At 46.1% G+C, this 19,479-nt stretch overlaps 6 protein-coding genes across 7 annotated transcripts, besides 1 other annotated feature; 2 read left to right on the forward strand and 4 right to left on the reverse strand.

The window, feature by feature from the left end:
- Positions 1 to 14: 14 nt before the first annotated feature.
- Positions 15 to 825, reverse strand: TSTA_050240 (uncharacterized protein; the record flags this gene model as incomplete). Its single annotated transcript, XM_002485492.1, has 2 exons — positions 15 to 677; positions 754 to 825. 2 exons carry the CDS (start codon positions 823 to 825, stop codon positions 15 to 17), a joined length of 735 nt encoding a protein of 244 aa, XP_002485537.1.
- Positions 762 to 791: a microsatellite.
- A 179-nt stretch (positions 826 to 1,004) lies between the features above and the next one.
- TSTA_050250 (pyruvate dehydrogenase complex, dihydrolipoamide acetyltransferase component, putative) lies at positions 1,005 to 3,096 on the reverse strand. The gene is made up of 4 exons (XM_002485493.1): positions 2,739 to 3,096; positions 2,633 to 2,673; positions 2,341 to 2,564; positions 1,005 to 2,288 (listed from the first exon to the last, which is right to left on the reverse strand). Exons 1-4 carry the CDS (start codon positions 2,822 to 2,824, stop codon positions 1,221 to 1,223), a joined length of 1,419 nt encoding a protein of 472 aa, XP_002485538.1. The 5' UTR covers positions 2,825 to 3,096; the 3' UTR covers positions 1,005 to 1,220.
- Positions 3,097 to 3,415: 319 nt separating this feature from the next.
- Positions 3,416 to 9,729, forward strand: TSTA_050260 (guanyl-nucleotide exchange factor (Sec7), putative; the record flags this gene model as incomplete). Its single annotated transcript, XM_002485494.1, has 6 exons — positions 3,416 to 5,128; positions 5,182 to 5,366; positions 5,418 to 7,711; positions 7,765 to 8,134; positions 8,194 to 9,264; positions 9,318 to 9,729. 6 exons carry the CDS (start codon positions 3,416 to 3,418, stop codon positions 9,646 to 9,648), a joined length of 5,964 nt encoding a protein of 1,987 aa, XP_002485539.1. The 3' UTR covers positions 9,649 to 9,729.
- A 59-nt stretch (positions 9,730 to 9,788) lies between these two features.
- TSTA_050270 (siroheme synthase Met8, putative) lies at positions 9,789 to 11,699 on the reverse strand. Its single transcript, XM_002485497.1, has 3 exons — positions 11,047 to 11,699; positions 10,476 to 10,957; positions 9,789 to 10,406 (listed from the first exon to the last, which is right to left on the reverse strand). Exons 1-3 carry the CDS (start codon positions 11,221 to 11,223, stop codon positions 10,271 to 10,273), a joined length of 795 nt encoding a protein of 264 aa, XP_002485542.1. The 5' UTR covers positions 11,224 to 11,699; the 3' UTR covers positions 9,789 to 10,270.
- On the forward strand, positions 11,125 to 13,618 carry TSTA_050280 (ribose phosphate diphosphokinase Prs1, putative). Of its 2 annotated transcripts, XM_002485495.1 has the most exons (5): positions 11,125 to 11,695; positions 11,760 to 11,945; positions 12,008 to 13,011; positions 13,067 to 13,154; positions 13,226 to 13,618. In XM_002485495.1, the coding sequence occupies exons 2-4, from the start codon at positions 11,886 to 11,888 to the stop codon at positions 13,095 to 13,097; spliced, it is 1,095 nt and encodes a 364-aa protein (XP_002485540.1). In that variant the 5' UTR covers positions 11,125 to 11,695; positions 11,760 to 11,885; the 3' UTR covers positions 13,098 to 13,154; positions 13,226 to 13,618. The 2 variants fall into 2 exon arrangements, with proteins under 2 accessions (XP_002485540.1, XP_002485541.1); XM_002485496.1 differs by having other exon boundaries at positions 13,067 to 13,618.
- A 613-nt stretch (positions 13,619 to 14,231) lies between these two features.
- On the reverse strand, positions 14,232 to 16,963 carry TSTA_050290 (uncharacterized protein; the record flags this gene model as incomplete). Its single annotated transcript, XM_002485498.1, has 6 exons — positions 14,232 to 14,875; positions 14,940 to 15,222; positions 15,293 to 15,710; positions 15,771 to 16,623; positions 16,685 to 16,739; positions 16,902 to 16,963. The coding sequence occupies 6 exons, from the start codon at positions 16,961 to 16,963 to the stop codon at positions 14,318 to 14,320; spliced, it is 2,229 nt and encodes a 742-aa protein (XP_002485543.1). The 3' UTR covers positions 14,232 to 14,317.
- Between the last annotated feature and the right edge of the window lie 2,516 nt (positions 16,964 to 19,479).

Below are 19,479 nucleotides of genomic sequence, written 5' to 3' on the forward strand. Positions count from 1 at the left end.
CAACTGTACAATGCTCAATGATAAACATAAGGAATATTAATATTCCAAGCAAAAGCCCTCAGCAACTGACAAATCAACGCAAAATGCGTCTTGAACTCCAACAGAGGTCCTTGATCATTCGAATCCTTCCAGAGCGGCGGAAGGCCAAAATTCACCCAGCACTCTTTGATGATGGGGGCCTCGGGATTGGTGTATTGTTGTTGGACTGTGTATAGGCGCGCATATTGCTTGTAGGCTATGAAACAGTCGTAGTCGCCGATCATCATCGGATCGCCGTATTCGTGCATGGAGATATGTTGGTTTCTCAGGTCGCGGAGGAATAAGTTCCAGGGGATCTTGGTTGTCTTTCTTTCGTCTGGATCCTCTGATTCATCGCCATCAGGAGTCAACACTCCTGCATTCTTTGAAGCAGAAGAGGCCAACGAAAAAGCAAGGACCTGAATCCTCATCTTCCGATTCAAGCTCTTATCAGGATTGGCGTTCAACGATATCCGAACCAGGTTGTAGTCATCATTCAATGAGTGAACGGTATGATAATGGACACTCGAATCTCTTACGTTGGGCATGAGATTGTGCTCGAGGAGACGAAGCCAGAGGTGGAATGCATGAATGGCTCGTTCTTTGTGGATCATGAATCGATATAGATCTTGGATGAGGGGTGGTGCTGTTTCTCCCCACTGCACATTTGTAGATTCAAATTAGCAAGCAAGAAGTCTGTATTCTAGTGGTGGTGTGTCCAAAACTTGCCTTGACTTCGATGGCGTCGTCATCGTCATCGTCATTGTCGTCGTGAGAGGCTGGCTGTATCTGTCTCTGCTCATTCATTTTGGACCAACAAGAAAAGGGCCTGTTCAGTACAAGCAGAGGATCGTCCAGGAGTCTCAGTTTGTTGTGAGAGATTGATGATATTGGTTGTGAAAGGTAGAAAAGTTGAGGTGGGCAGTCTGCTCTCAAACAAAATGACATATGTCTGATGAATCCATATTGTTACTAGCACCATTAATGTTTATCCCAATCAAAAGCATGTATTGTCATTGTAAATGCTTTTGCATTAAAAAGATAAAAGTCTAATCATAGATCATTCGACGCTGACGAACAAAGGAAAATTAATTTTGGTACAGGTAAGAAGAACACGGTGAGATGGTTTGCACATCCTCCAAAATGAAATATATGACCGAGCTTCCCTTTTTATCCATGCAGGATCAAGAGAGAAGAAAAGATTACAACATGAGTTCCAATGGGTTCTCAACAACCTTCTTCAACTCCTTGATCCATTCTCCGCCAACGGCACCATCAATGACTCGGTGGTCAAAGCTAGCAGTGACGATAATCTGGTCATCCCACTCAACAGAGGTTCCTTCTTCGGTCTCAACAGGAACGGCAACCTTGCGGGTAGTACCAACGGCAAGGATAGCGGCTTGAGGAGGGTTGATAACAGCAGTGAATCGCTCAACAGCGGCGTTCATGCCCAAGTTACTGATGGTGAAAGTACCACCCTGGTATTCTTCGGGCTTGAGCTTATTCTCACGAGCGCGCTTACCGAGATCCTTGACTGTGTTGGAGATGCTTGAGAGACCAAGGTTGTGAGCATTCTTGACAATAGGAGTAATAAGACCGGAGGATGTAGCGACGGCGACGCTGATGTCAACGTTGTTGTATTGGCGGATAATGGCCTGACCATTCTCCTCGGTCCAGCTGGAGTTGACAGCAGGAACCTTGCGGAGAGCGATCGCACAGGCCTTAATGAGGAAGTCATTGACGGAAAGCTTGTACTTGCCGTCAGCAGAGGCATTGAGGGCCTGACGAAGCTTAATAAGCTTGCTGACGGACAATGTAGCGGAAACGAAGTAGTGGGGATTCTCCTGCGTGGACTTTTGCAGTCTGGTGGCAATGGTCTTCCGCATGGAGGTTAAAGGAATATCTTCGTAAGAAGGACCGGCAGCGGCGGCGGTTGTGGCGGGCTTGTACTTCTCAACATCTTCTTTGGTGATCTGTCCATTACGTCCAGTACCCTTAAGAGCCTTGAGAGGGATGCCCTTCTCGAGAGCAAGCACCTTGGCGGCTGGGCTGATCTGGGGTTCGCGGTCAAGAGCCGGCTGGAGTCGCTCGCCAGTAACCTCTGGCTCGATAGCTTCAGGCTTGTCCTGGGTCTCAGGAGCAGGCTTGGGAGCCTCCTCCTTAGCTTCTTCCTTTGGTGCAGCAGGAGTCTTGTCACCGCCAGCATCTTCCAAAGTGAATGACTCAAAGGGTGCAATGTCGGTACCTTCTTCAACCAAAACGGCGATGGGCTGGCAATTGTAAGCATTTTGGCGACCACTAAGTCAACATCGAAGTACTCACGCTTCCAACGGCAATATCCTTCTCACCGGAATCCTTCAAGACCTTGGCCAATACACCATCCTCTTGGAACTCAAAGTCCATTTGTGCCTTATCGGTCTCAATCTCCACGAGAACATCACCGGGCGCCAAGGTGTCGCCGGGCTTCTTCTGCCACGTTCCAATGTTTCCCGCAGTCATCGTAGGTGACAATGCGGGCATGCTGATAATTGTGTGAGGGGGGAATGCTGAAATTATTCTGTTAGCTTCTTTGTTCCGAACCCGAAGGGCACGTCAAGAAACATAAAACACGTACATTTAGAGGCATAGTACCGGGCAAGGGCAGAGGCGGCAGGCCTAACGTTCAAACATCGCCATCAGTATCTTTGAAATCTAGACAAGACTAGTTGAAAAGGACTTACCTGGCCGCATCTTTTAATCGGTATACAGTCTGGGGGCGCCTCATGAAAGCGGCGCCCTTTGATAGCATGGCATTCGGAAGGCGCATATTGACAATAATACAAGCTCAGATACCTGGCAAAAGACCACCAATTGAGACAGCAGTTGGTAGAATTCCACGCCCCTCAACGGACAACTGTCGGCAAAGAAGATGCAGGAACAGCGACGATGAGGATGGATATATCAGGAACAAAGAAATCGTGAAGATGTTTTGGGGGCAGCAAGGCAGTCTAGGAACTTTTCTGTTGAGCTTCGGTGAGAAGAACGGATCAAATCGGCGCTCTATGTAGTTGCTGACATAAGCTGGATGCTATTGGCTGGCGGGCTAGCTGAGGGCTGCCGGGTGGGTCCGCCACGGAAGCCGTACTTTCCTCCTGCGAAGTTTGTCCCGGTCGTGCTTTCCTTCTGAAGGGACACGCTGCAAAAGTTCCAATCGGGCTTAGCGCGCTTTTCTGGAACGCAGCGGCAGTACCTACTAGTACTCCATACACTAGTTAGTAAGTTAGAATTATTATTGTTTAGGGATTCTGGTTCAACACACGAGGGATCGTTTTCGTCTCAAGTTTCTCATGATTTGGAAATCCATGTCGACCTGTTGATCAGTGTACGGCTCGCGTTCATTAGCCGGAATTGCGCATCAATGGCCGACACGGAGCACGAAGTCGCAGAGGTGACCTCTCAGGCAGAAGCCAGTGCATTCACCGAGATAGTTTCTCCGCAACCGTTGAGGGCAGACAAGGCTCAATTATCGACGGGCTCGGAATGGAAAGAAATTGGAGGAGAGATGGAAAGCGCAGAGCAAGATAAATCCCATGGCGTCGACAACCATGAACATGCGCCTGATGATGCCCATCTGACTGAAGAAGATGAGGTCACAGCGGCTTCTTCGAGGACAGGAGACACAAGTGAGGAAAAGACTGATGCTGTTGACCAAGACGAGAGCAACCGACATGGCGAGAATCAGTCTATAGCCGACACCGCCCCCGCATCGCATGACACACCGGCGGAGGGAAATCCAGAACCGCGAGCCCGCTCCGATTCGAGATCTACTACCGCGACACAAGCGACACAAGCGACGCAAGCAACCCAATCAACCCACCGCTCAACTCCCGTGAGCTCTACAGTCTTTGTTGTTACGGCACTGGAGGCGATTGCGACTTCGAAAGATGCGAAGAGGAACAAGGAGTTGGAGGATGCGGTCCAGAAGGCCCTGTCCAATATCAAGCAGGCCGATGCCAGGCCTCTCGATCCCGAGGTTATCTTCCTTCCTCTACAATTAGCCACCAAGACCTTCAGTATCCCGCTTCAGGTGACTGCTCTAGACTGCATTGGAAAATTAATCACATACTCTTATTTTGCCTTCCCTTCGAGTCGTCCGAACCAAGATAGCGCAAACCCGGCCGACAGAGATCTCCCGTTGATCGAACGGGCGATTGAAACGATTTGCGATTGTTTTGAAAATGAAGCCACGCCAGTGGAAATCCAACAACAGATTATTAAATCCTTGCTAGCCGCCGTGTTGAACGACAAGATTGTCGTACACGGCGCAGGCCTTTTGAAGGCCGTACGTCAAATATACAACATTTTTATATATTCCAAGTCGAGTCAGAATCAGCAGATTGCGCAAGGTTCACTGACGCAGATGTTGGGAACTGTCTTTGACCGAGTCCGTATGAGGCTGGATTTGAAAGAAGCACGTCTGCGGGAACCGGAAGGCCAGCACGAAACTCCTGTAGAATCTATAATAGTCGATGCTGGTGAGGGCAGTCAATTGTCAGAATCTGTGGAGGTTGCATCAACTATCTCCGATCAACCGACGCAAAAAGAACCCACAGAAAAGCTTACTCTACAAAGCTTTGAGTCAAGCAAGGACGATACAATGGTTACCGACAATGCTCCTACTATGGTTACTCGAGCAAGAACAACTCATCGTTCCACTCGGTCTGTGTCCAACGTGACAGATGAGAAGGAAGATGAAGGATCCGAGGATGAGGTCGACGAGATCTATGTGAAGGACGCCTTCCTCGTTTTCAGGGCTATGTGTAAGCTGAGCCATAAGACACTTACGCACGATCAACAGATGGATATCAAATCCCAGAATATGCGTTCCAAGCTACTATCACTGCATCTCATTCATCACCTCATCAACAACCATATCACTGTTTTCACATCACCATTGGCAACAATTAGAAACAGTAACACTTCCTCAGACTCTATAACCCTTCTCCAAGCTATCAAGCCTCACCTCTGCTTGAGTCTCAGCCGCAATGGATCCAGTTCTGTTCCCAAGGTCTTTGAAGTATGCTCCGAAATATTCTGGCTTATGTTGAAACATATGAGAGTTATGTTTAAGGTTAGTTACCTAAAGTCTTTTGCCTGTTGCTGGTCAAGCTGACATATGTGCAGAAAGAATTGGAGGTCTTCCTCAAGGAAATATACCTTGCCATTCTCGAAAGACGCAGCTCTCCAGCATTCCAGAAGCAATACTTTATGGAAATCCTCGAGAGACTTTCAGGCGATTCTCGCGCTTTGGTGGAGATATATCTAAATTATGACTGTGACAGAACTGCGTTGGAAAATATCTTTCAAGAGTAAAACCACCCACTACGTTATTCGGAAAGCCACCAAGCTAACTAGATTAGGTTGATCGAACAAATATCTCGTTTCGTGATCATGCCGGTACCCGTCACGGCTCAGCACACTTCACACGAAAACCGCGTCAAGTCCTCAAACACTCCAGACTGGCACCAACGGGGTACTCTTCCTCCTAATTTGACCACGGCAAGCCTCAGCAACAGCGCCGCTCCAAGTCCACAGAATGGGTCTCTGGAGCTTTATATGAAGTATCACGCTCTTGATTGTTTGGTTGAGATTCTGCGGTCTCTTGACAGCTGGTCTTCCCAGCGACTACCAATCTCCGCCAATGGCCACCGCGACGATGTGTCGCGTAAGTCTGTGGAACATTACCGAGAATCTATAGATGCGCCATCGTTGTCAGCACTTCCATCTCCTTATATTGACAGTGGCGGAACTGGAACCGGTCGTTCGACTCCCGCAGTTGAAGATGACCCGAACGAAATAGAAAAGGCCAGACAGCGAAAAGCAGCTTTATCTCATGCCATCCAACAATTCAATTTCAAACCCAAGAGAGGAATCAAGCTTTTGCTCAAAGAAGGGTTTATTCGATCTGATTCACCGAAAGACATCGCTCATTTCCTACTTCGCAATGATCGTCTTGATAAGTCTATGATCGGAGAGTACCTCGGAGAAGGTGAACCCGAAAATGTTGCAATTATGCATGCCTTCGTTGACAGTATGGATTTCACGAAACGACGGTTCGTTGATGCTCTTCGCCAGTTCTTGCAGAGTTTCCGGTTGCCTGGAGAAGCCCAGAAGATCGATCGATTTATGCTCAAGTTTGCAGAGCGTTACCTTGCAAATAATCCAAACAGCTTTGCCAATGCGGATACGGCGTATGTTCTGGCGTACTCGGTCATTCTGCTCAACACAGATCAACATAGTAGCAAAATGAAGGGTCGACGCATGACAAAGGAAGATTTCATTAAGAACAACCGAGGAATCAACGATAATCAAGATCTTCCAGACGAGTACCTCATCTCCATCTTCGATGAAATTGCCAAAAATGAGATTGTGCTAGATTCAGAACGAGAGCATGCTGCTAATCAAGGAATAGCTCCCGCTACTCCTGCAGGCTTTGCTTCAAGAGCGGGTCAAGTCTTTGCCACTGTTGGCAGAGATCTCCAGGGAGAAAAATACGCTCAAGCATCGGAAGAAATGGCCAACAAGACCGAGCAACTATACAGGAGTCTCATCAAAGCGCAGCGCAGAACTGCCGTGAAAGATGAGCTATCCCGCTTCATTCCGGCCACTTCAGTGCGTCATGTTGGATCTATGTTTAACGTGACCTGGACGTCCTTCTTGTCGGGTCTATCTGCTCCTGTCCAGGAAACACAGGATATTGAAAAGATAAGGCTTTGTATGGAAGGAATCAGACTAGCAATACGTATATCCTGCTCTTTTGATCTAGAGACGCCCCGAGTGGCCTTTGTGACAGCTTTGGCCAAGTTTACAAACCTTGGTAACCTTCGAGAAATGACCAGCAAGAACTTGGAAGCATTGAAAGTGCTATTGGAAGTTGCTGTATCTGAAGGAAATCATCTCCGAGACTCCTGGCGTGAGATTCTAACTTGTGTCAGTCAGCTGGATCGTTTCCAATTGTTGAGCGATGGTGTCGACGAGGGAACGTTACCCGATGTGTCTAGAACACGAGTCGTGCCATCGAACTCAAATGACGCCTCTAGGAGATCAACACAGTCTACCAGACGACGTCAACGTTCCACGGCTAGTTCGTTGTCTTTTAGACCTGAAATAGCTGTTGAAAGTCGCTCAGCTGAAATGGTCCATGCTGTCGATCGAATCTTTAGCAACACAGCAAACCTTTCTCACGAAGCAATTGTGGACTTTGTTCGAGCGCTTAGCGAAGTGAGCTTGCAAGAGATCCAGTCCTCCGGTCAGAGTGAATCTCCTCGCACCTACAGTCTCCAGAAGGTGGTTGAGATCAGTTATTACAACATGACTCGAGTCAGGATTGAATGGTCTAGGATCTGGGAAATCCTTGGCCAGCACTTTAACGAAGTTGGGTGCCAGTCTAACACGAACGTGGTATTCTTCGCACTCGATTCATTGCGTCAACTTTCAATGAGATTCATGGAAATCGAAGAACTACCTGGTTTCAAATTCCAAAAAGACTTCCTCAAACCGTTCGAACATATCATGGCCAATAGTAACACTGTAACCGTCAAGGATATGGTCTTGCGATGCCTTATTCAGATGATTCAGGCTCGTGGTCATAACATACGTTCCGGTTGGAAAACAATGTTTGGTGTATTCACCGTCGCAGCTCGGGAGCCATATGGTAAGCTATAATTTCTCTATCTGAATCAATACTTCATTCTGACAGTCACACAGAGGGCATCGTGAATATGGCATTCGAGCATGTTACTCAAATCTACAACACTCGCTTCGGAGTAGTGATCAGCCAAGGAGCCTTTGCAGACTTGATTATTTGCTTGACAGAATTCTCAAAGAACATCAAATTTCAGAAGAAGTCGCTCCAAGCCATTGAGACGCTCAAAGCATCTGCTACCAAGATGCTCAAAACTCCAGAGTGCCCTCTCTCCCGCAAGCATATACCTAGCGCAGAAGTTATAGAAAATACGGGCTCTAATTTGACACATCAACTGAATCGTCAAAGTGAGGAAGAACAGTTTTGGTACCCAGTGCTCATTGCCTTTCAGGATGTCTTGATGACTGGAGACGACCTAGAGGTTCGCTCGAGGTAAGTGCAGGTGATAGTGTTGAAGAATTCTGGAAGTTGAAGTTCTAATTGGATTACAGGGCACTGAACTATCTCTTCGAGACACTCATTAGATATGGTGGTGATTTTCCACAAGAATTCTGGGATGTCCTTTGGAGACAGCTGCTGTACCCAATCTTCGTCGTTTTACAATCCAAGTCGGAGATGTCAAAAGTGCCTAACCACGAAGAACTCTCCGTTTGGCTGTCGACAACCATGATCCAAGCTCTCCGACATATGATAACCCTTTTCACACATTATTTTGACGCGTTACAGAGCATGCTTGATCGCTTCTTGGGTCTTTTGACTCTCTGTATCTGCCAGGAGAATGACACAATTGCACGAATTGGAAGTAACTGCCTACAGCAGTTAATCTTGCGAAATGTGACCAAGTTCTCGGACGAACATTGGGGTAAGATTGTGGGCGCGTTTGTTGAACTTTTTGATAAAACTACCGCATACGAGCTCTTCACGGCTGCTTCTCCTCTACCATCAAGGGCACCAACATCAGAAACACCGAAACGCAATGGTGATGCTACGAGCAACGGAGCCGTGTCCGTGTCGGAGAATTCCGTTGCTGCTTCCGATGATGACCGCGGACTTACAATCAATGGGGCGCAGACCCCTGTGGCTGAGAATGGAGACGCTGGAGAAACATTTAATGGCGCTCTACATGATACGACTGCGGCGGCCGAACTCGAGGACTACCGGCCACAAGCCCAGGAAATAAATCAGCAGCCAGCAGCTGTGACTGTTGCGAGGCGGAGGTTCTTCAACCGCATCATAACAAATTGCGTCCTACAACTACTCATGATTGAGACTGTTCATGAACTGTTCTCAAATGACAATGTGTATGATGAAATTCCTAGCGCGGAGCTTCTTCGTCTTATGGGTCTGCTGAAAAAGAGCTACCAATTTGCCAAGAAGTTCAACGAAGACAAGGATTTGCGTATGCAATTGTGGCGTCAGGGATTCATGAAACAACCCCCCAATCTCCTCAAGCAGGAAAGTGGTAGTGCTGCCACATATGTCAACATACTTTTCCGCATGTATAGCGATGAGCGGGAAGAGAGAAAGAGCAGTAGAAGCGAGACCGAGACTGCACTCGTTCCGTAAGTTTCTACCACTGTCTACTGTTTTTGATCATTACTAACAATATTTGCAGATTATGTGCAGATATCATTCGCAGCTATGTTCGTCTCGATGAGGAGACCCAACATCGCAATATCGTAGCCTGGCGCCCTGTTGTAGTTGACGTGATGGAAGGTTACGTCAATTTCCCTCAGGACAGCTTCTCTCAGTATATCGACACCTTTTACCCCTTGACCATTGATCTGCTTGGTCGGGATCTGAGCTCTTCGGAGATCCGACATGCTCTTCAGTCTCTTCTTCGGCGAGTTGGGGAAGCCAAACTTGGATTGACGTTTCCATCCAACAGTAACAACGAACCATCTTCATCAGCCAATTCTATTAGGACATACAGCCGTAGCCACTGAAGGGTGACTCGCATATTAATCATAAAAAGATCATTTCGTGCATCTAATTCCCCCTATTGTATTCTTGAATGTCTTCTTTTTCTTTTGCTTCTATCTCCTTCATTTCTGTGTTAGGAGTATTGCTTTGTATAGATTCATGACGGCAGTATCAAAATTACTATGATATGGTGATATATATCTTGATCTTTTGTTTTATCTATGTAGCATGTAAAACGCGGTTTTGCTACAATAAATCCATGGATAGCGTCGGACTCAAAGTTCACCAAGTTTTCAAAGCCACCTGCTGTAGATCAAACAACTTCTAACCGGGAAAAAAGACCTTGCAGATATGCGAATACGGATCATCAAGAACAACATACAAAGCCTGCTGGTACTTCATCGATTTATTGCGCCTGGATTTTGCACACAGGTGAAGTCGTATCACAAATGGGTTCGTGTGATGATGTGATATTCTAATCCAATCAGGACTGTCTACCCATTGTTTCTGCCTAAGACTGCGAGTGACCTGATCTTGGCTGGATGCGGATCGCTTGAGCTTGTCGATCTTGCGTATTAGTGGCGGTATGGACTTTTAGATTTAACTGGTCCAAGATAGGCTATCAAGGTGATAGACAGAACTGTCTCACGACAATGCCGCACGAATATCCTGGAGACTGGGAACGTCTCCCGATTGATAATGTGTTAGAAGACCGTCCATATCCTTGTCAGTCATGGCTACGAGATCTTCCAATGACCACGACACGCAAACATTCGACATCCTACAACGACCGTATCAGCTTCATCCCATCCGACAAACTGTTCATTCGGTTACATTGATAGCAACTCACCATTTCATTCGCTTGGGCCCTTCGTTGGCATCTGGAGCAATCGCCCGCAGCTTCTTGCGTAACAAGCCCACATTCTCAATAGCAGCTCCAGTGTTCTGCGGAAGTGCACTGGCGATTTTCTGTCTGACTATATTGGCCAGTTTCGGCCCATTTCCATTCGTACTAACCATGATCTGGAGCGGTCCATCCCGATGCATGCTGCCAAAGTAGAAATCGCATTCTGGGGGAACATCGGCAATATTTGCAGGTATACGGCGCTCTTTGCACAATTTCCAAACTTGTGTTGAAGCTTCTGGATCATCAATTGCGCAAAGCACCATATCAGCGTTATCGAGATCGTGAGGCTCGAAATTGCGGTCGATATGCGACACTTGGTTTTCGGCAACGCGGTAAGCGACTTCTTCATTCAGACCTGAGCTGGGGCAGACAACTGTCACATTGGCATCGGCATTGAGGGCATGCAGGATACGGCCTGATGCTACCTATATTCGTAATTTCACATGTCAGCTGGTATATCTAGGATGAGTCAAGCAGGTTCACTTGAGTAAAAGTAGATACGAAGAAACCCCACCTCACCACCGCCGACAACGAGGACATTTTTATTCCTGACCTGCCAGGCAACAATAAGAGATCCTCCTCCTTGGACTTCAGGGAATTTTTGGGACATCTTTGATAGTGAGTAACGTAGTTGAAGTGAGTTAATCGAGGATGATGTCTTGAAGAAACAATTGTCTGCGGAGAGCTTCATGAGCCACGATTGGCCAGAAGGAGCACAGACCACCACTGACTATTTTCATCCCGCATCCGCCATTTTTTCTTTTCTTCCTCTTCCTCTATCTCCAGTCCTTTTGTCTTCTTCATTGAAGATGTCAATCTTTCCTAACAAACCTTCTATTTATTATAACTCACCTCCATGAGCTGGTCCACCGGGGGATTCAACTCAAATTAACCATCAATCACCATGCGAGGTGTGCAGATCTTCTCAGGGACATCCCACCCGACCTTGACAGAATCTATCTGCGAGCGTCTAGGTGCTATCCCCGCACCTGCTGAGCTCCGGAAATTCAGCAATGGAGAGACACTGGTCAATATTGGTGTCTCAGTTCGAAACCAAGATGTGTATATTGTGCAGAGTGGAAGCAGCAAGATCAATGACAGTCTGATGGAGCTTCTGATCATGATATCTGCCTGTAAAGGCGGGTCAGCCAAGACAATAACCGGTATGGCTCTGCATGATACTTCCATTCAGTTTTATGACACATGACTGATTGAGATATCACATAGCTGTCATGCCGTATGTTAGCCATGTTCTGAGCGTTATAGGGATTACCGTCTTACACTGATACAAGCTATTTTCCCTACTCGAGACAATCGAAAAAGAAGAGTCACCGAGGTGCTATCACAGCGCGAATGATTGCAAATCTACTCACTATTGCCGGTGTCGACCATGTTATTACCTTGGACTTACATGTTAGTGGTGTCAAAAATTGAGAATCCTCTACATGCGTTTCTGACATTCTACCATCTTTCAGGCGTCTCAAATGCAAGGCTTCTTTGCGAAACCAGTCGATAACCTTTTCGCAGAACCTTTGATAGCCCGCTGGATCCGTATGAATGTGCCCAGCTGGAGGGATGCGGTCGTTGTCAGCAAGAATGCTGGTGGTACAAAGCGAGTGACGTCGCTTGCGGATACCTTGAAGCTTAATTTTGGCATTGTCACAACAGACCGACGCAGGCCCAAAAATAATGTGTCCATGTCAGATAGTATGGTCTTTTTTGATACCATAGAGAGAGGGAATCACTCTCGGAGATCGATGGGCCTCCTTGCTGTCGACCAAGACTCAGCTGTGGATGATTATTTTCTCTCCAGATCTGCGGATACGCTAAGGCCGGAAACTCCTCCATCCGCTCGGCGACCTTCCGAGTTGGAAGCTGCAGAACATACGACCGATGAAAGAGCTCGAGAAGTGATTACAGGACGTATCGTACAAGGACACCTTGTTGACGAAGACTTTGTTGATGGGTCACAAGTGGCCACTCCTCTCCCCCCAACTGGTTCCGAAAATGGTGACAGTGTGAACAATGATCATATGACGTCCTCTTTTATGTCTGTTGCTTCATCGCATGAGGGTCATGCTCTGGGCGGCACTTATGATGCTGCTGAATCGGACGATGATGACCCAGCGGTGCCGGCACCCAATCATGATGAGAAAACCATCACCTTGGTTGGAGACGTCAAGGACAAACCTGTTTTCATTATTGATGATATGATTGATCGAAGTGGATCATGGATTACTGCTGCTGAGACGGTAGTCAGGGGAGGCGGTGCAAAGACAGTATACTGCATTGCTACTCATGGGTTGTTCGGTGACAACTGCCTAGAGGAAATGGAGAGTAGCGATGCTATTGATCATATTGTTGTCACAAATTCGTTTCCCATTCCTCCAGAAAAGATGCGTCTCTCGAAGAAGCTCCATGTTATTGACGTGTCTGCTTTGTTATCAGAGAGCATCCGACGTCACCACTATGGCGAAAGGTTAGTGTTTCTTCGGAGATACTGGTAAACCTTTACTAACGTGTCTCTTCTTCAGTATATCTGCTCTGTTCCAATTAACGGATTAGGGGACATCGAGTGGCCAGGGGCTCAATGCACGAATTGATGATATTCATGACGAATAGGTGAAAGACGTTGCTTTTACTCTTTTTTATACTTGACTCTGTGTATATTCTTTACTCATTTTTGTTTACAGAGCCCAGATTTGCATGAGTTTTTATGACAGTCTCAAGCAAAGATAGTGTATTTCTATATGAAAAAAACTTCAAACACCGTTACCCTTACTTATCCCATCTGAAAATCAAGTGTTCACACTTCGATTTACCCAGCGATGCAGGGCCACTAAGGGCCCTGCAAGGACATCTTGCTATTGAAACAATGATGTCCTTAACGGAGCGTTGGAAGAGCAACATAAACAGGATTCTAGGTGATGTCTTTTTCTTTTACGACTCTTAGTGGTATTTGAAACGGCTATTACTTGGGTTCTGCCACGGAGAACGAAGGCATTACTTTCGGATCTTTTGGGTCAATGGAAGAAATGCAAGAGAACCCTCCGAACATATCGATGCACATCGTTAAACTACGTAGCGAATATGATTTAATCAATGATACTGTCCATTTCCATTGCCATCCTTGGACTAGCAGTCCATATCAATACCTTCCGTCCAAGATCACCATACGCCAAGATATGGATACGTACTCTGAATGATCACGAAGCAAGATGCAGACAACAGCATGAGCTCACATGTGGACACTCAGGACACCTGATCAATTACCTCAACAGGTAATAAAATCAACTGCCTGCCGGTCTCTTGTGTTCCATAAATTAGGTTTCGTTACACCTCAATTATCGGTCTCCGGGAGCATCACCACTGAATTCTTTATTGCAGGTATGGTGTATGACGCAGAAAAATCGATTCTACCGACTTAGAACATCAATTTGGTCGTCGACCATGCACGCAAATATCCCATGCAATTGATCAGATGACTTGACTGCATGTAGCACCGCTATCTTCACCGCTTGCATGTGGATATGATTTCATCAGCATCTAAGTGCAGATTTTCCTCCCTTATGCATGTGCATGTACATGTACATGCGTTAGGCTACTTGGATTGACTTTCCTTGAACGTGTGGTCCGGTAAAGCAAACATGATCTCTCGATTGAGACTGAGTTAGTGCGTTTTGAAAACAATCAATAACTCGGAAGCAAAATCAATATAATCTAAAAGTCTAACTCTATATACATACGGAGAGGAGTATCAGTATTTCCTAGCTAGCACCCTGTAATCAAGATCCAGGTACTCCTGCACGATCATCCAAGTCTGTGTTCAACCCTAATTCATCAAGCCAGTTCATCCCATCGCTCACAAGACCTCGTCCCAAGCCATGAAATGCGTCATCACTGACACCATATTCCATTCCCATCCCTAACCATAATGATTCTATTGGATCTCCGTCCATGAGTCCAAGTAGGGACTGCTGAGATCCCGAAATATCCGTTTCCTCTGGAGGTTGCAAAGGGATGGTGTTATTATTGGCCGAATTTACATCAAAATTGTCTGTGGCTCCAGAATTGGTCGGTATTGGCTGAGAAGATGACGGGGATGGCTGTTGATAATCTAGGGCTTCGTCCAGTAGTCGACTGATAACCTTTATGAGTTCCTTACACAGAGTTCCGGTGAGTGCGGAAGGTAGCTCGATGGATTGAAACCATGAGATAAGATAGCTGAGGTTACGGATGATTTCTGAGCGAGGTGAAGAGCATGGAAGAGGCTGGTTGGAGATCGTATGACGGCGTACTTCTGTAACGAGAAGGCCGGCAGCTGGACAGCTGAACGCCAGAAACTGGAAGAAGTTGATTCGACATTAGACACCTCTTTTCATATACTAAGGAAGGGAATAAACTTACGAGCCATCCGAAATTTCTTTGGATTTCAGCATACTGAAACTGTTTCGTCAAATCCAGTGTGACCGATAATAACTGTACCGAAGTATCAAGTAGATCTTTGGTAGTTTCCGGATTTTCCTGTCGACGTATCCTTTGTATCTGGAAGACACTTAACAGATACTCCAGATACACTATCGCTGTGGCTAGGCAATCAGTGACATCCCCATCTTCCCAACAACTAGAACAGTAGCGGAACCGGACAGGGATTTGATCCCATGTCCATTGGCATAATTTGTACGTTCTTCTGTGACGTATGTCAGTTTCACAGAGACCAGACTTGGAGAAAGTCACAATGTGACCATAAGGAGACCTACAGAAGATCGTTGTGATAGCTTGTTGTCCTGGATCCTAGCGATAATTCAAGCATTTTCTCTCCCAATGTACTCAATATATGACGCATACGTATCACAGTTGCCGGGTATAACTGCCCCTGACAATTCCAGCCTTCACTGTCAAGTTTGTTCAGGACAACTTCTAAACACTGCTCATCTAGAAAGAGCTGATCATCCGACAAGTCTAATGGAAGAGCAAAGTCGCAATACTGGTAGGGTAACCGAGGTGGTCGTCCGAAGAGCGTTGCAATATTCTTGTCAGACTTGTGTATCGTTGCCAGTATCCGTTTGCGCGTCTCCGAAAGGAAAAATGGAACGTTGGTGGAATGATGATCGCGGTGCAGGCCCATGGCGTAGATTTCCGATACCATGTCTCCGAAAAGGCTGTATAATCTCTCGCCTACCACACGTCAGTCTGAGGTCTGATCGCAGAAAGAACACCAGGAAAATGGAAGCGCACTTGTCTCGCCCAATACTTCTGACCCTAGGCTAATATGACATTGATACATCCAAATCATCAGATCATTCACATGTTCATATTGCCTGCATATCTCGATACAAGCGTTGCTCGCAAGCAGCATCTCCTTGGTAAAGGTGTCGACATCCATCTCTTCGCCATTTCTTAGATTCAATACGTGCGTTGGTTTGTATCGACACTCAACAGTCGTACCACAAAGTGCGAATATAAAACCAACAAACTCCCAGCGAAGGTTCTCCCCCGTAAACAACGAATAAAACTCTGCGGGGGTAGTCTTACTGGTGAGTTTTAGCGAATGCGACGTTGCAGCTGTGATCTGGTCATAGATCTTCCCCCAATTTCTTTCCTGCTGCCAGGCATTTTTCTCAATATGTTCCTGTACCAGGCGTAGAGAGTCCAGAACGAGCGGCGCGGGGATTTTCGTAAAGCGTCCTCTGCCATAGTACCAAGTGATTTGCTTACGATGAAAACCTATGGCACATAGCAGACGCACGAGTCTTGCACATGTATATGTATGATCACTGCGCCAGTGCTCAAATTCTGCTTGTAGGGTGCAGTTCCACGACGCTCGGGGAACCCACGAGGGAGTCTCTTTGAACACGGATAAGTAGCTCGTGGTACCAAGGTAATTTGAGTTGTTTGATATTCTAGAGGCAGCAACCCCTGGTGAGGCCGCTCGTTTACGTATACCTGTCAAAGTTCGCGCCGCGATAGTCTCTTCTTCTCCACATAGTCGGACATGGTCTTTGAGCTTATTCCGCCGCTTGGACGCCGGAGGGCCAGTTCCATCATTTGGACTCTTTGGTTTGGTTAGAGGGGCTGGGTGATAGTAGCACTGACAGAATATGTTAGTATTCGAGGTATTGACATTGACGTAGTCTTGTGGTGTGACATACCTTATTCGTAATACCCTTATCTTTACATCGCCGACAAATCGGAGTGGAATGATCACTATACATGAATTAGCAAAGCAGATCTACCGAACCTGGCTATAACGAACGAAAGGCTTCCCTAGATCTGACCCGTATATCGATAACTCAATTTGATCAGATATGAAAAGGCCTTCTTTCGTTCTAACCAGGCCCCACTGTTATCAATCCGGGTTCGTCTCACCATCGAACCTTTGCTACTCGGCACGGTTCACATGAAGTGGGTTTCCCATTCCGACGCAGCATCGTAAGATAAAGTGTGGCTGGTCTGGATGGAGTTATTTGAACCGAAGTCTATGTTGCCGAGAGTGTGAAAGCGAGGATACGGTGTTGTCAACTGTCTTGATAGACCAACGTGATGGATGATAACTGTTCTAATGCTGGGCGATCTTTCTATTCCGAACTTACGGAATAAACATGTGCTAGGGTTATTAGGGTCACGAGGGTTTCGGACTAAAAGACTGGGCTGAAATCTGCTGCTTCGGGATAAAGAGATAAACATTAATTAACCCTAATATCAATTATAGCCCTAAAAAGTCATATTTTTCTATAGGTTGTGTCTAATTAATACATTGCTGAAATTGAAAAAGATAGGCTTAGAATGCTCGAACAGCTTTTCTACAGTCACTAGCAAGTCTCCGCACTACTTCGTGGTATAGCGATCTTACCAGGATTCCTCATATCCGTCAGACCGAATATATGGTTGGCTGATCATTAACTGACAACGCAACCTGTGGACATAGTCCTCTTTTCTTGTTACGTACCATAGTGCAAAAGATATACATACAGAATCTAAGAGTTTCCACTACGTTTGATTCATACGCAAAAACACATGAAAAATATCGGGATGTCAAGGGAGCGGTGTGGATGCATACATGTAGGTACATGACACAAATTTTGGGTATGTGCGCTTCACAGTTCCTCAAAACTTGGAAGTTTATTCTGCAGGAGTATGGAGTCAAATGGATAGAGACAGGGAAATCATATGGTAGTAGACCTTCCTTTTCAGTTACCTAGGTAAGGTGTTCGTGAAGGTCCTCAATAGATTGACTGTATGTCATACCTAGTTGATGCTCACGATCATAGTCAATATCTGAATCTGACGATCATTGACGAGAAACGCATGCAGATAGCAGATCAACCACGAAGCATCTGCTGCTTGTTTGAGTACTTCCAATGCGGTCTCTAAGGCAACGGCTGCATCTCGGAGCTAGGTGTACGTAGGTGAGATATGCCCGATCTTAGCCATTCGGCCTAGATGTAAATACATGCTATCTATCTCTATCGTCATAGATATTGTGTGAAACTGCATTCCCCGGAGGCGAAAGAAAAGTGAGCTGCCTTCAATCTCCGTGGCCCCTATTGCATTTCCGATCCCTCCTTTTGATACATCTAGCCACTTCGCTGATCAGGTACCGAGTAATCTTTCTCAGAAAAGAAATAAAAATTAAAAATAGAACAACGAGAATAAGAAGCCAGACAAGGCACGTAAATATCATAGAAGATTCCGACAGGAAAAGAACTGACATTAGCTTGCAGCCAAGGCTGAATTCGTTGATTACATGAAGCCCGTGCAACCCCTGTTGGTTTGAGATGATCTGACGCATCACTAAAAGTAACCCTGCAACGTCATGGGTTGGAAACATGCTAACATCAATCTGGATAATGACAGGGATGTGCCGACTACATTAGGTTGGCGGAATTGTAGGATCAATTTCCGGCGATCCTTTCAAGTTACAGCCTTATACTTTAAACGAGTTACATCCTATAACAGATCGATAGTATCAGGGATCTAGATCTGTGGAATTAGCTATTTCCGATTGATGCTGGGAAGAAATGACATGTCGCTACACGTGACAAACGTCTGAATATAGAATACAGTACCCCAACGGACATACAAATGATAAGATCAGATGGGTTTTGGCTATTTACAGGAAACCACGACGTGCCAGCAAAGTTCTGCATACACCGACTATTATGAACGCACATGCCTGTGTATGCCGTATGTATCGTTTTTGTGTAACTGGGTCTGAGAGCACTGACCTCCATCGTATTATCTGTCTCGAGCAATGAGTGAAGCACTACCTACTCGTACCTAGGTAGGACCGTGGCGCAAGATTGGATAAACGTACGTCCCCGGTTGTCAACCGGCCCATGTGTTATCTATCGGATTGCCAATAAACACTTCGTTCTAGACCCATATTGATATATTGCTTTAGACAGACGTCTAATTAAGAATATTTCCACGAAGCTTAGGTGGAATGCCAATATTCGATAGTTTCTGCTTCGTTTTTTCCAAGTTTCAGATATCCTCCAGTCTTCATAACACAAATGAGCCGTGATATTATACGTACCTGAGTACAATTCCGGTATGAGGTTCTTGTCGGTTCTCCGAAAAAAGGGTTTGTGGCGTTCAATCCATCACATGTTCATCTCATGTGCTGCAGGCCCAGCACACATTGTAATCCCCGTATACACGCTGCTGATCAATGTAGTTCGGTTCCAAATCTCCGGGTTGTATGCAGTTCTGGCGAAGCCAACAACAACGTATGCGTGCTACTATGTAACGGTTAGACGCTCAGTAAACCACTGGAAATGCAGGCTGCCCGGTAAAATTTTTTTTCTCGGTTTATTATCGTTACGCCATTCGGACTACCTCCCGAGGTCACATGAGCCGTTGATAATCTAGAGGCCGTCAAATCGTGTTGAACTGCCGACTCTATAGAGTCAAGAAGCATTCTGCAGGGTATTCCTTGACAGCG

This window comes from Talaromyces stipitatus, genomic scaffold, assembly GCF_000003125.1.
Source record: "Talaromyces stipitatus ATCC 10500 scf_1105507295515 genomic scaffold, whole genome shotgun sequence".
NCBI lineage: Eukaryota > Fungi > Ascomycota > Eurotiomycetes > Eurotiales > Trichocomaceae > Talaromyces > Talaromyces stipitatus.

Excerpts from the sequence above, each read along its gene's own strand:
- TSTA_050250 (XM_002485493.1), bottom strand. The coding sequence starts at position 2,824 with ATGCGCCTTCCGAATGCCATGCTATCAAAGGGCGCCGCTTTCATGAGG. Across the intron at positions 2,565-2,632 it reads CCGGTACTATGCCTCTAAAT|CATTCCCCCCTCACACAATT; the intron begins GTACGTGTTTTA and ends GAATAATTTCAG. Across the intron at positions 2,289-2,340 it reads AGGATATTGCCGTTGGAAGC|CCCATCGCCGTTTTGGTTGA; the intron begins GTGAGTACTTCG and ends TACAATTGCCAG.
- TSTA_050270 (XM_002485497.1), bottom strand. The coding sequence starts at position 11,223 with ATGAAGCTCTCCGCAGACAATTGTTTCTTCAAGACATCATCCTCGATT. Across the intron at positions 10,958-11,046 it reads TCGTTGTCGGCGGTGGTGAG|GTAGCATCAGGCCGTATCCT; the intron begins GTGGGGTTTCTT and ends TTACGAATATAG. Across the intron at positions 10,407-10,475 it reads GGGCCCAAGCGAATGAAATG|GATGTCGAATGTTTGCGTGT; the intron begins GTGAGTTGCTAT and ends CGGTCGTTGTAG.
- TSTA_050280 (XM_002485496.1), top strand. The coding sequence starts at position 11,886 with ATGATTGCAAATCTACTCACTATTGCCGGTGTCGACCATGTTATTACC. Across the intron at positions 11,946-12,007 it reads TTATTACCTTGGACTTACAT|GCGTCTCAAATGCAAGGCTT; the intron begins GTTAGTGGTGTC and ends ACCATCTTTCAG. Across the intron at positions 13,012-13,066 it reads CGTCACCACTATGGCGAAAG|TATATCTGCTCTGTTCCAAT; the intron begins GTTAGTGTTTCT and ends TCTCTTCTTCAG.